At 43.6% G+C, this 14864-nt stretch overlaps 1 protein-coding gene across 1 annotated transcript; it reads right to left on the reverse strand.

Moving 5' to 3' along the window:
- Nucleotides 1–10540: 10540 nt before the first annotated feature.
- On the reverse strand, nt 10541–14864 carry TMEM213 (transmembrane protein 213; the record flags this gene model as incomplete). Its single annotated transcript, XM_081997985.1, has 3 exons — nt 10541–10740; nt 12510–12578; nt 14783–14864. The coding sequence occupies 3 exons, from the start codon at nt 14862–14864 to the stop codon at nt 10571–10573; spliced, it is 321 nt and encodes a 106-aa protein (XP_081854111.1). The 3' UTR covers nt 10541–10570.

Raw genomic sequence — 14864 nt, forward strand, 5'->3', positions numbered from 1 at the left:
TATTTTTCTATTTACCCAGGAGCATCAAAAGGCTGTATGAAATTGTTTTGAGGGATTAATTAATTTCCAGTTAAATGAATTTCCAGTTCCCTGGTCAATACTGAAAGCCCCCATGGGCACTGGTTGAGGTTTGAATGGAGTCACAACACCAGCATGGTTGTGAACAGCAGTACCAACAGGTTGTTATGTTTTGAATTTTTTAAGCTTTTTGTGTGATAATCACTTCTAGGATAAAAATAAACATTTATTTTCTGCCAAATTTGTAAATGTGAATGTTGCCAGTGCTTCTGCAAAACGTCAGGTTTTGCAGAATGAAGAGTCTATCGGGCGATGTTCATTTGGTCTTTTTGACAATGCTGAAGACTGACTGTTCCTAAATGTTCCCATTAAAACCATCTCTTTCACAGCCCACATCCTTCTCCAGCTTAATTCTGAAGTGAGGTCAGAGGCCAGTGCTTATAATCTAACACACTACAGTGACTTCATTTCAAGAAAATGTGGGCTTCTAGAAAGTAGGCTCATTGTCTGGCTGCTGGTTTTATTCTTCAGCTATTTAAGAAGAATTAGGAAATAAGAGCTTTGAAAGTTAGAGATACTCAAGCCATTTCTCATTCATTTTTGCTATTTCATTTGCATTTTGATGGCAATGCTGATATCATATTCTATCTTTCTATGTTTGGGAAAATACTCTTTTTCTTTTCAGTCCCAAATCTTATGAAGAACATGTACAGGACAAATATGTACTGGTAAATAAAAAGGCTTTCTGATGCAAAAATCCCGCTTTAAAACCTTCCAAGTTCACAGGCAGGACAGTAAAATATAAGAAGTCGGAAAGCTGTGTTTGGAAGTTACATTCTCGAACTGGCTGGAGACCTGATCCACTGTTCACAAAAAATGGTATGGGGTGGTCTGTATCTTCACACAGTAAGAAAAGTAACACATAAGGCACCTGTTCCAAGGATGATCGTAACAAGGGAGACCCATACTTTACTTTCAGCAGCTACAGGAAAAGCTGGGTTTTTCATGTGCTACAGAAGGATTCTGTGGAATGCAAGTGCCAAAATGTGTGTTTCCACTTGGGAATTCAGGGGAAATAAATCTATAAGGTTCTGCATCCCCCTGTGCTTGAGCTCCTCTGCCAATTTCTTTATTGCCCTATTAAAAGGGGGGGGCAGAAACACAAACTTTTTTTTCTGAAAGTATCCTGAATTTAAGTATCTGTTAATGAATCTACCAGTTTCTGAAAACACTAATCATATGAGAAGTTCATACAGGCACAGAAAACTGTTACCAACAGTTACATCCATTTCCAAGACTAAACCATCTGGTTCATGGAATCCTCAGGCTCTTCTCCACAATTTTCCTTGACATTTGTGTTTAGTCTGTGTTTAGTTTGGCATACGGAAGAACTTGGCGAGATGAGTGCTATGTAATTTAGCTTGGTTGGTTTGCTTTTCCTTTCTGTGGCCAAAATGTTGACCTCTAGACCACTTCTTGATTATCTTTGGAGCTAAGTAACATTTTACGGTTATTTTTCATACACTTAATTTGAAAGGTGGGGCACACTTCAGTGCTATAAAATATTCTCTACCAGGACGTAACACACGGTCCTGTCAGCAACTGTGGGCATGTGACTCCGGAGAGAAAACCTTGCTTTTAGGAGAAGTGAATTGCATAGGTGCTGGACTCATAATCATAGAATATATGTTAAATATGCACACTTCGGAGCATTAAGTGGAATTTCACAGACCCTTTGCAACATAGTGTACTTGCAGTGGTTTGGAACAGGTTTCATATATAGTGGTTGGAGAGCAGCAGCATCACACAAGGTCTATATATCACCTCTGCACCCAAAGGAGTGGTTGGCGAGGTATTGGCTACTCCAGTGTCATGCAACTTTATGCATACACATAAATAAATAGATTGATCACCCAAAAGTGCATGTACCTACCAAGTGCTGAAGCCAGTGTCTCTGGTTTAGACCACTGACAGCAGGGTTACAGCATTATCTTAGAAAGAGGCTGCTTACAGGGATCATAACTTCCCAAGAACCAAAACGGATGACACTGTTGTGTGTTATCTCATGGCTTGAAAACATGTTAGATGGATTACGCAAGGAAGCTGGTATGTATTCGAGCCTAAGTGAAGTCACCAGTTGAGTGACATGGATGGCAGTAGGCAGTGGAACTCATTTTCTAACTTACCCTCACTACATTCCCCCCTTTTCCAGCTTTAACAGTTTTTTGGCTCAAGTTCAGTTCAAGTTTTTTGCAGCAGTTCTCTGTTAACAGGTGCCAGTCCTTGGAAACACCATCTCTTGGCCAAGAAGAGGCAGAATGAGGAACATTTGTGACCTCGAGGTGGGAACATGTGGGGCTGTATTTTTGCAGCAGAAAAGAAATAAGTGGATTTAAAACAAAGTAGCGCCTGTTTGGTGCTTTCTGAATATGGACATAAAGCTGAAAGTGGATTAAAAGAAAAAGGGTGACATCTGATTGTCAGAAGGCAAAGGACAGCAACCAGGTCTCCGGGACCACCGGAGTGCACTGAAAAAGAGAGAGAGTATCTTGGGGACTCCCCCTGCCCACACTCAAGCTGATTCCGTAACACAACCCCACTTCTCTGCGGTCCTTCACCATTTGCCATGCTGGTCTGTACGGGCGAGGAACAGCTCTCATCAGTGAGGCTCCTCAGAGCAGTTCACCATGGCTGTCTAGCTTCTCCAGGACTGTTCAGATGTGCTTGGAGAAAAGTAGCAGCTTTAAAGTGCTTAAATGTGGAAATAAACATCCAGTTCCCGTCTGTGGTGGGCATCTTTTCCCTCTTCCTGTTATATTTTATTTAAAAATGGGGCAGGGGGGGAACCCTGGGGATATGTTCTGCTGTGACCGGTCTGCTGTCATTCATGTATTCGAATATCTCTGGGTCCTAAATACTGAGGAAGCAGAAATTAGGAATGGGAGTTTTTTGGCAATGCTGATGAAGATTCGCTGTAGTTATGCAGTATTTTGGTGTGAGTGCACTTGAGCGTTTGAAAAGTCAGGTATCTGTTACAGTCAGCGTCCCCTGAAATGCAGCTTATGTCAGAAGGAGGACTGTAAAAATTTTCTTCTCTCTCTCGGACACTAATTAAGCGAGGGCAGGACAAGCGCAGCTCGTGACCGCTCATACCAGTAGGATTGGTATGATCCAAACGTTGGTCTGCATATTGTCCCTGCTCGCATCTGCGTGGCTTCCACTAAAACCATGTAGCCGCATGTATGCTTTGGAAGGAGAATTTATCCTAGAAATTCTTTAGTACCGTTTGGGATGCACTTGGCAAGATGTGTCTAGCTTTGACGTACAAGTCCCAGAGTGAGAGTACTCGTCCTGAGAGTTAAGAAACCTGAGAAGCAAAAATCCTGTGGAGTTGCAGGAGTTGCTTTTTAAAAAGACTTTTCCAGAATAGGGCTGCAGTCCTGTGAGTCCCACTGAAGACTGATAGATGAAAAAAAGTTACATTAATACTACAAAAATATACATTTCTTTGCACTTCATAGTTTGTGGAGCTGGAATGTTTTGTCTTGATTTTCTGTTCCTTTTTCTTGATACTCTTTACATTTGAAGTATGTCTTTTCCTTTGTAATGGCCACTCCTGTTTAGTTTTGAGTAGTTCTTACTCTATAATTGGAAGTTTATGTTTAGGCTGTTACATCTTGCCTTAATTGGAATAAAATGTTGGCACATTTGAACAAATGTTCTGAAGATTCTTTTAAAATGAGTGGTAAACATCCGTGGATGCCTGACATGGTGGTTTTCAAATTCACTTACAGTAATCCCCTTATTGCCACATGTAGAGCAGGCGAAGTGAAACAAGAATTAAGAAAGCAGAAAAGAGACTGGAAGATGAAAATTACTGTTTTGCCTTTCTAATTATATTCTAATGTACACACTTCTTAAGAGCTCTGTCAAGTTCCCATGAAAACTTCTCTAAGATTTCTGTCCCAAGGCTTCTCAGAAGTTGGTTTTCTCATCCAGGCTGTGTGAACATTTTAGTGCTGTGCATGATGTAAAAGCAGTAGCTGGATGTTGTTTGTGTTTCAGGAAAAACTTCTTCATAGTCAGGGCAAATGAATGCAGTGTTATATTTGGCAATGCACTGCGCTGTTTTGGTCCGGAAATGCAGATCTGAAGGAAACTTGCCTAAAGAAATAGTAATTTTAAAGATACTGTAATAATAATAAATACTAAAAATTCAGAAAGCCTTTATCCTTGCACTTAAGGAAATAAGAGAAAGAACGGTGGATTAGTTGCTCTCAGTAGGACTTTAACATAGTTGCCAAATAATGCAATTGTTCAAATTCAGTGCAATACAGATGATTTGGGCATCCATAAGCTCATGAACCAATTACTGGATTTTGAGTCCACACAATCCTGGATAAAATGGTTTCAGGTAAGTCACCTTGCATTTTGCATGGAACACTTGTCAAGCATTTCCATGGATGAGTTTGATCCTTGTGGTTAGTTTCTGTCTTCGGGTTTGATGATGGCAGCTTTAAACAAGAACACTTCAAAAATTCAAGATTAAAGGTGAGGAATCTCCCACTTAGAGGACTTTTAGGTGTGCAGTCAAGTATTTACATTATTGCAACATCCTCCTATACTTCACTGCCAGGTGGAAGAAAACTTGTTGGGATGCTGGAAACCACATTCTTGCTTTCACAGAACAGAACTGCAAAGAAGGTACGAGAAGTTGGTTGTTGCTTCCAGCAGACGTCATCACTGACACAACATTGCCTACAATAATCTCACTTCTGCCTGGGAGCAAAGCGCACTGTTCCCGGCACTCAAGGAGCACTTAACACTAGTGCCAATGAGTATTACTTAGTCCTCTTTAATTCTTACCTAACATTATCATACAACATCTGTACTAGATGTTAGTATAGCTCAGCTGAAGCGTGGTGACTTCTTCATACATTTGAGCCCAGCGGGTTGCCACATTAGAGTTGAATGTTGTTGGACTGATCTGGTTTAAACATGTGGTATGTTGAAATGCTACGAAGGGGAAACAGCCTAGCAGAGATTGCTTTGTAGGCATCTCCCTTCTCTTTCCCCATTCAGACAAAGCAGGTGGAGTTGTAGGGGACCCGAAGCAGTACTGTTCCTGCTGCTCCAGAAAGTCACACTGAAAGACTAATTTGGTTGCATGTTTAATCGTGTGGTCTGGAAACCACAAGCTGGGAAAGGTGGTTCTGGTTCTCCCAGTGGCGCCAACCACGGCTCTGTTGGTACCACTTGTTTTTTCTTTATGATTAAGATAAAGAGATTGGAAAAGCCACTGATAGAAAGGGTATAAAGAAGTTAGTGAAGAGAAGTCCTCAGAAAAGAGGCAGAGCTTACAGAAATATCATCAGTTGGAGGTCGATTTGATTTCCAGTTCCCCACTGGAAAGGGAAGAGAAGGAAAGGACAAGGCAAGTGTTTACGGTTGTTGAAACCAACATTGAGCACAGCAGTGGTCAGGGTGTAAAGGGAAAAAAAACCTTCTGTGTTGAGTAAATGGCAAATAATAAAGGTAAAGCTGAAATGGGTAAATAATTTGGAAGATATGGCCACCAAAGAGCACAGAGGCAGCAGAAAGTTTAACTAGGACTCAGGAGTTAGAGAAATGTCTTCTATATGCTTGTCTTAAAAAATAAAGCCACTCATGAAATAGTTGAAGGGTGACACGCTGTGTTTGAAGTGATGCACAAACTCAGCAGCGAGTATGCAAAGTTCATGGAAAATGACACCAATAGGAGAGAGAAGGGTGGGAGGAAACCGGGGTGATTGTAATCACAAGGGAAAAGTTGAAAAAGTTATAGCAAGGTATTACTGCATAAAACTACCTACAGTCTTCAGAGGATTAATTTCAAAATGCCGGGGGGAAGAGCTGCTGCAAGAGAGCTCGGTTCTGATCAGAAGGGTGCTGTACTTCACCTGTGAGCCGGGCAGCAGAGAGGAGGGAAGGAAGTATTCGGTGTGCAGCGTGGGTTTTATCTTCTGCCCCGATATTCGGGACTAGAGGGGCCTTTGATCCCACCTTGCAGTTGCAACAGCACGTAAAAGGTCTGTATGGCCTGTGGCGTCTTCATCTAAATTAGGTTATAAATTGCTCCAGGCTTTTTTGGTTCCCTTCAGTGGAAAAGCGAAGGGCGGGGGGGACAGAGAAATGGAACACGAGTGGTGTTTAGTTCATGCTGTCCCCAAAATATGTGTCTGGCAGGTTTACAGGTAGAGGACGTGGCAGAGAGAGAAAATGTAGACTTTCACAATTAATTTAGTTCTTCAGCTCTTAAAGCGAAGGGCACCGTGACAAGCATTTGGAACAGAGACTTCGTTTGCTGGTCACTGAGACTGGCCACTTTTCCCCTGTGAATGCAGAGGGGCTTTCTTTTCAGAGGGAGAAGTCAATTCTGGGGGAATTTCATGTCAGCAAGGCATAGGGGCCCATAAACCATTACTCATTAGGTGAGCAAAATGGTTGACTGAATGTGTCTCTAGATTTCATACCGTCAAATTGGACAGGAAAAGTCTACGTGTCTCTTAGAGCTGTATTTTTTTCCAAGCTGTTTGCAGACTTGGAAGACAATGCTGCATTGTTTACCCCGTGTTTATTCCCGGAAGGTTATTATGAAATAGGAGTTGGAAATAAGCTCTTTGGAAAGTGCATAGTTGATTCTAGGAGAGAAACCTGCAGCAAGGTTTGAATTCCACAACAGATGCTGGCACCACTGATACCATAAAATAAGTGGGATCTAGAGCATAAGGATGAAAGAGGGTGGTTGATTGCCAAGGATGCCTGTATTTCATTCCTTAGCTGCAATTAATTACAATAATTTTCTGAAACCCTTTTGTAATGGCTTTATCAAAATTCCTACCAAGTCCCAGTACAGAGCACCTTTTCTTATGAATTTAACCTCTGTCTTTTCTCTGTGTGTTCCATGCAAGTAAGCAGCTCTGGTGCTTGCCAGTTTTCATCCCTCTAGTGATTTTGCAAAGTGTAATCACTGTAAAGTGCAGTTGCTTAATATGTAGCTCATTCCCTAACGCCTCAAGGATAGAGGCCGTGAGTAATGTGAGTCATTACCAGAGCAATGGTATCTAAAAAGATGAAGAGTCATGCATCAAGTACCAATCCATTTAGTCTTCAATTAAGAATTTAAAAAAATCACTAGTCAGATGTGACTGATGTTATCTCCAAGCAAATTAAGTAGTTACTCTGGAATGCTGTGCTGCTGCTAATGTTTTTTGGTATTAGAAGTGCTGATCGGTTACATGTTCCCTACTGTTTGTTTGTCTATCGAGACACTTGTAGACCAGCAGCTTTCCCAGATGCCATCTGCATCTCTCTCTCCTTTCCAGGCACCATGTATTTTAATACCTGAAATTCAGAAACCTTGTCCAGAAAATATGAAGACGTGTTCTGGCTTGATCAGCAATGTTAGGATTCAAACTTGTGCTTTTCAGTTATACTTGCTTTTATTCAGCGATCCAGGTTTCAATCATTTTTTGCTTTTCTTTGTACTAAATCATATGAGTTGTGTTCAGTTTTGGGCCCCTCACTACAAGAAGGATGCTGAGGTGCTGGAGCGTGTCCAGAGAAGGGCAACGAAGCTGGTGAGGGGTCTGGAGCACATGTCTTATGAGGAGCAGCTGAAGGAACTGGGGTGGTTTAGTCTGGAGAAGAGGAGGCTGAGGGGAAACCTTATCTCTCTCTACAACTGCCTGAAAGGGAGTGGTGGTGAGGTGGGTGTTGGTCTCTTCTCCCAAGTAACTAGTGATAGGAAGAGAGGAAATGGCCTCAAGTTGCTCCAGGGGAGGTTTAGGTTGGATATTGGGAAAAATGTCTTTACTGAGAGAGTGGTCAAGCATTGGAACAGACTGCCCAGGGAGGTGGTGGAGTATTCTGGAATCATTGGAAGTGTTCAAAAAACATGCAGACATGGCACTTTGGGACATGTTTTAGTGGGCATGGTGGTGTTGGGTTGACGGTTGGACTTGATGATCATAGAGGCCTTTTCCTGTGGGAACAAACATGGCAGGCTTCCTGAATTATAATGAAAAAAACCCAAACACCAAAACAAGACCTGTGCTGGATGTATGTGTAGCTCCCTTGAAGTCAACAGGACTTGAGCAGCACTACACTAGTTGGGGATCTACTATTAGAGGTATTATAATGTCAGTGAATTATTAGGAATATGAGATAATACACAATAAATGACTACACCAATCTATGACATTGCTCATGGACCACATTTAAAAGGCGTTGTACTATAAAGTCACCTTTAATTTGTGCATCAAAACCTGACCACAGCCTTCTACTGTGAATTGATTGGTCTTAAAATAAGGATTATAACCCACAAAATGTACTACTGTGTGTTGCCTAGCTAAAAATATTCCAGGAAATGTAACAGAAGACAACAGGTAATCTATAGATTATAGTGTATCAGTTCTGCAAGCTATTTTTTGTCTTTATATCAATTTCTCAAGTTGTCTGAATACATCTTTTTTTATCCTGCACTTTCTGTAACCCTTGACAAGTCCCTGAAACACTGAAAATGCCGTTAGGGCTTTTCCCCTCCTTTTGCACGCTGCGTTGCTTTGCATTGTACTTGTGATTGCTCCCTCTGCCTAGGATCAGTACGACACTTAGCGCGTACCTCAGAGAGTCTCTTTAAAATAATATTTTAGTGTTTTGTACTGTTTTGGATAGGAACAGGTAAGATGTTTATGTTGGTAGCCTTTGAGATTTTGGGATGCTGCCACTTTGTTTAGGGATCCCAGAACACACTGGGAGTAGTAGTATGTTCATGAAATTCATTACAGGACTACATTTTGCTAAATGACCAAATCCACTTCATAGGAAGTCAAATGAAAAGAAGAGGCTATTGATCAAACCTGGCAATGTCAGATGTCAAAGCAGGTGATGCAGTAAGGAAACAAAACTGTTATATTAGATCAGAGGTTTACAGGTCAGTGGTCTAGAAAAAACATACATTTCACAGCAGAAATGATCTGTAAGATATTCCATTTGTATCAGTAGCCCCTTTGCACATACGTATACAAAATCCTGGGGGCATTACATTCGATAAAAAACTACATTTATTTTCCCTTTTTTACCCAGTTCGGTTGAGCTGGGAATCCAACACAGAAGCTGCGAGAAGCAAAACGAAAGAATTAAGCCATTCCCTTTCAAAACTTTCTTTCCTGACGATAGTGTCTCTGCTCAGCATTTTGCTCCAGAAGATTTTTTTATGTTAAGTGATACTAATGATAGGGAGGAATGTGTTTTCCTCAGTGTCAAACTTGCACCCATTCCTGTTGATGGTGCATAGTTAATAAGGGCGATGGGTCCATCACTCTGAAATGGCACAGCGTTGTCCTGATCAAAGTGTCTAGTTATGCCAGAATCAATTTAAAGAGTCTTAAACTGATTTGTATCTTTTTTAACTGGAAAAGTTATGCATTGATAAGCTGAAGAGAGACTTTAATGATATTTAATAGATAAAAATCTCCAATAGAGCTTTCTTTGGTTTAAGAGTAACTTTTTATGTTTCATTTCAGTTCACCTCTAGCAGGTTTGCTAATCCTGTGTATGACTAGATGGGTTTAACACTGATTTATTGTTTTAATAACGGATAGAAATCAAACCGGTGCAACTGCTGCAATCCAGGCAGTTTTCCTGCAGAGAGGCAAACCCTGTGTGAGTATTTCTTGTTAGAATCATGTTTCTAATGATTTGATTAGGGTAATTCCTCGCCAGTATAAGATTTGTCAGTATAAACCAGTCAGTGAGAAACTTTCCATCAATAGGAGTGTTTATTATCATCTTGCATAAATAGGAGCAGTTTTGTGCATGAATTGGCTATGCTGGTTTACACCTGCTTGCCACGGTTCAGCACGGCTTCGTTACTCGGGCAGCTGCAAGCTGAGCAAATACAACCAACGTTCAATTCCTACAGAACAGTTCACGTTATCAACTGCACTGGAAAAACTAGTTTTAATTTCAAACCTGCCCAAACAATCCTTAAGTTTCCATAACAGGAGTTTCACTGGTATCAGTTAATAGACTTTAAAATACTGCAGGTTAGTGGGTGAAAAGGGCGCAGTATGGGGTAACCTGGCCTATCACTGAGTAATGGATCTGGTAACATTGATCTTCCAGAAAATAGCTTTATTTGCCCGCTTTCTGTTCCAAAGTCAAAGGTTATGTACAGGGTTGTCTGAAGGCAATGTGCTGCAGAGTGGTAGCTGGTCCTTCAGCGTCTCGGTGCTGCTGGCACGTTCGCAGCAAGCGTGAAGGGGCTCAGGGACAAGGTCTTCTGGGTGCTGTGGGACATACGTGGTGGTTTGCAGGGACTTGCCTGGTCCACACCTTGGCTGGCAACTCTGACCTGCTGAGGAGGATGAGGCCCCAGCAGATGCCCTGCTTACACCTGGCCTTTTTTGAAGGTATGTCCCCTCTCTTTGTTTCTTGGGAAGTGCTTGAAATGCTTAGTCAGTCTGCCTGCACCTCGCTGCTCCCGGGTGCTGCTGCTTGCTGGCTTGCTTCAGGCCACCAAATATTTGGGTTCGTCAGGCCGGAGTTTCATGACCTTGTCCACACAGAGCAGGATGAGAGTCAGAAACCAGAGGCTCCAGCCGACGGCCGCTGCAATCCACCCGTAATCATCCACAGCCGTCGGGCAGCACATGGCCGCTTGCGTGCAGAAGTTCATGTCTGGTAGCAAAGAAATTAAATGAGCTGATGGGAGACCAAATACGTAACAGATTTTTTTTGCAGGTGAGGCAGTGACTTCCCTGTCTGCCCTCTGGCCTGTCAGTCTGCCTTGGCACCTTTCTCCTAAGCCTGGCTCTTAGCCTGGGGGATGGCAATGTTGAGTTTCACCTGTACGTCTTCAAGACTTGATCATCCCTGTCTGGCCAAACACCTGAGCTGCTCCTCTTAGCACTGTGCCCACCATTATGGAAATCTTTTAAAACACCTACTTAGCATCTGCCCAGTTAGTTTTAGGAATGGAGTATGATAGAAGTAGCTAGTTAAAATTAAAAATAAATGAGGGGTAGAGAAGGCTTCATGTGAGAGAGTAAGAGGATCTCTAGCAGACACCTTCAGCAGGATCTCCAGTAGTTTAGGTACCCAGTAGCTCTGCCAGCCATAGAAGCAGTGGCTGCTCTCTGCTGGGCTGTTAACTGTGACATGCAAAACACACTACCGTTGGGGGGGATCCCTGTTTTACATGTTTAAAAATTAAATAATTTTTAAGAATTCCAGGTATTTTTTTCTTGCACCTTTTGCATCTTTTTTTTTTGTTGTTGTTTAAATCAGTCCAATTTCCTATAGTCAGTTAAAGAATGTCATTAGTTGTTTCATTTATGCTGTTATTTAAAGGCATCTGCCATACTTTTTTCATCACAAGGGCACAGTGAAGATACCCAGCTCTGTGTCTGCATCCTGGGTGGTAACATGGAAATATCAAAGGGAGCCTGGAGGACCATGGTATCTCGTCTCCTTGGGCTGGAGGAGAAGCTGAGTGTGAAACTCCAACACCCAGGAGAGCTGAGGCAGCCAAAGCCACCTTGCAGCTACATTCATTGTGTGCTGACAGCACAAAGCTTGTCAGCTGTGAAAAGTGAATCCCTCCTGAGCTTGGTGCAGGGCAGCCGGCCTCTTGCACCCCTCCAGGGAAAAGGCAAGTGTGGGTGCTGCTCAGTTGCTCTCATTCACGTGTGTCAGGCAGGACCGTGTTCCTGTGCAACAGCCTTCAGTACACTTGTCCTGCACTGGAGAGAGCAGCAGCTCTTCCCACAGCAAGAGAGACATGTTTTGTATGTGCCTAAAGAAGGGAGAGGGATGCCTGCCGCCTATACCCATGTCATGCGTTGAAGAGGCATACCTCTATATAAACATGCAAGATCAGGGGCTCTGAGCAACCTGATGTGGTTGAAGATGTCCCAGCTCATTGCGGGGCGGGGTTGGACTAGATGACCTTCAAAGGTCTCTTCCAACCCAAACTGTTCTATGATTCTATGATGCTATTGATACACATAGTATATTTTGGGAAGTGCAGGACTGTAGGGATGTTTGACATTTCAGATGGAGGATGACTCTGGAAGGGCTGGTGGGATCTCAGGTTGCCTGGGACTGCCTGTTTGGGGAAGACCTGGTGGGTGGGGCAGAGAGGTGCTCGCAGGAGTCCAGATCGTGCCTACAGGCAGGCAGTCTGGCAGGGAGCTTTAGGACATGCAAATTGAATTAGCTATGAATTAGTCTGTTCAAAGCAAAAATCAAAAATTCAAAAATCCATCTGAATGTACCTAAAATACACAGGGCATGCCAATGGAGGAGTCTTAGAAATGCATCCTAAAATTTCACCTGCAGTGGAAGCCTTGACAACAGATAAATCCTTTTCCAGGACAGCCTCTCAGTCACCTATGTATTCTCATCACCTGGCTTTACCATGGTAGTAATGATTTATGAAGACTTACTAAGACATGGTGCTTCGTACTCAGTTGTGAGCATGGAGCTTGTTGAAACATTGGAGACATCTTCAGCTGCTGCCAGAAGGAAAGCACAGGAGAAAAGGCAAGCTGGATTAGAAAAGCAATACTAGGCATCAAGCATGAAAATCTGACAGCCATTGGCCTTGCAGAGGCCTGTAAGACGGAAACAACTTGGAGAAAGTAAGTTCCTGCCCCTAAACGTTGCTGCACCAAGGTATGCTTCCTCACCCCACCACTGTCAACACAGGCTCTAGAGAAACCTGCCGTAACACCAGCCATAAGGAGCAGTTGGATCGCTGTGCCTCTGCCTGGGAAGGACCCTGGTGTGACCCATTCGCTCAGAGCTCAAATTAACCACTGTCCTTTCCCGAGCTACACAGGCAGAACGAGCAAGGACTGAAATGAGAGCATGCAGTGGCACGGGGAGGTCCATGGCCAGCGAGCTCTACATCTACTTCCTTTTGCCCTTGGAAAAATCCTGGTGGCTCTCTGGGGCGTGAAGGAGCCTGGCTGAGCCCACCAGTGCAGACCCCCAGCAGATCTACCACAGCCTCAGCGGGAAGCTTTGGCTTTGTAGCAGTTCAGGTGCAGCTGTGTCTGAAACTCATTAACCAGCTCATATTGGAAAATAGGACATACAGAAATAAGGGAGGGAGAGGGACAGGGGCTTCAGTGAAGGTTTTACCTCTTTATCCTGCTTCCTACCCAGAATTTGGGGTGCATTTGCACTCTGGCACAGTGCTGTGACTGGTCTCCAGGCCTCCACATCTCTACAAGGTATCACAGGCCAAAGCCTCCTTAGACCTCCTAATACCCCCTTTCCCCCCAGCTTCAGCGTGCACCTTGCAGCGCCACAGGATCGGATGCAAGGGCAGCCGCAGGACACCTGCGTGGGAAAATCACAGGCTGCTGCGGTCCCTGGGCACTAACACCAGCCTGTCCCCTGCTGCAGAAGGAAGGGAGTCAGTGTCATATCTCCTCCTGTGCCACTATGAGCAGCACAGTTCAAGTTCAGCCAGATGAAGTGTCCCATGCTGAAATGGTCCCCTGCAGATGTACCTGAAAAACAGCCTGGAGAAGCTACAGGAGTAAGGGCTCCTGCTGCATGCAGATGGAGGGGCTCCAACGTGCTGCTGGTCCACAGAACAGGCAGAGGCCATGAGAGAACTATTTCCAGTCAAACCACCACTTAGTTTGGAGTGTGACAGAGAGAGAAAATCAGTTCCAGCTTAATTTCACTGAAGACTTCAAAATAATGGCTCAAGTTTATTTTCGGTTCAGGAAAACAAAACAGAACAAGACCTTTGACCAGACCTTTGCTTTGAGTTTGGTATTTTCCAAGTAACAGCAAATAAACTGAGGTTGTCCTGCAGGAGATGCCCCCCTTGGGGTCACCTGCTGTTGCTCAGCTTTGCATTTTGAGCTGACCGACCGTCGGCAAGACCAGAGCTTTCCTTATGGCTGCTGCCGCGCTGGGAGCGGGTCCCCGGGCAGCCTGCTCCAGGGAAGGGTCTGAGCACTCCCCATTCTTCTTTCTGACTCTGCAAGGACTTGCTGAATGACCTTGGCCAAGCCCATAATTTGTTTTCTGAGTTAATAAATACCTCACGGGAGCACTGGGAAGAATCATTAAAACCTGTGTATGACCTGTGGAAGAAAGTGTTGCAGAATACAGAGTGTTGGTTCATGTTTATAGACTTTCCAGCCCAAAGGACAGGCTGTCAAAGCTAACCCATCTTTAAACATCTGGCAGGTCTCAACTGGTGCTGATATACAAATGCAGGCAGTAGCCTGATGGGAAAAGAGCAGCTCACAGGTCTCATTTACATTTTGGTTTTAGGCAATTTCTCCAATTAAAGGGGGCACCAAGGCCAGATTTCCTGCAAAAACACCTAGTAAGAGAGAAACCAGACTACAGTGAGCCTCTCGGTGGTATTTCAAATGTTCCCTTGCCTCAGCAAGTACAGGAAGGCCAAGTAACTGCGGTCCCCTGTCTCCTTACCGTTCAGTGGAGCAACCTGCAGCTCAGCCACATTTACAGTGCATCTGTAAATAGCTGGTAAAAGCACATCTCTTCAGGAAGATGCTGTGATCAATCACATCACATAATTCTCATTAGCATTAATCAATCCCAGCTTTTTAGATGAGATAAGGGAATCCTTGTTTTTAAAGAACAAATTGCTGCCAGTGGACAGTATATTTAGATATTGAGAGGAGTGGGGGGAAAAAGGCAGGGTATAGGAGCACAAGAGAAATACCTGCTGAGCAGGAACACCGGAGCATGGCGACGGCAAAGAGCACAGCGAAGGCTGCCCGGGGCTCATGGGAGAAGTGCTTCAT

Source organism: Phaethon aethereus (assembly GCF_964289735.1).
Source record: "Phaethon aethereus genome assembly, chromosome: 1".
Taxonomy (NCBI): Eukaryota; Metazoa; Chordata; class Aves; order Phaethontiformes; family Phaethontidae; genus Phaethon; species Phaethon aethereus.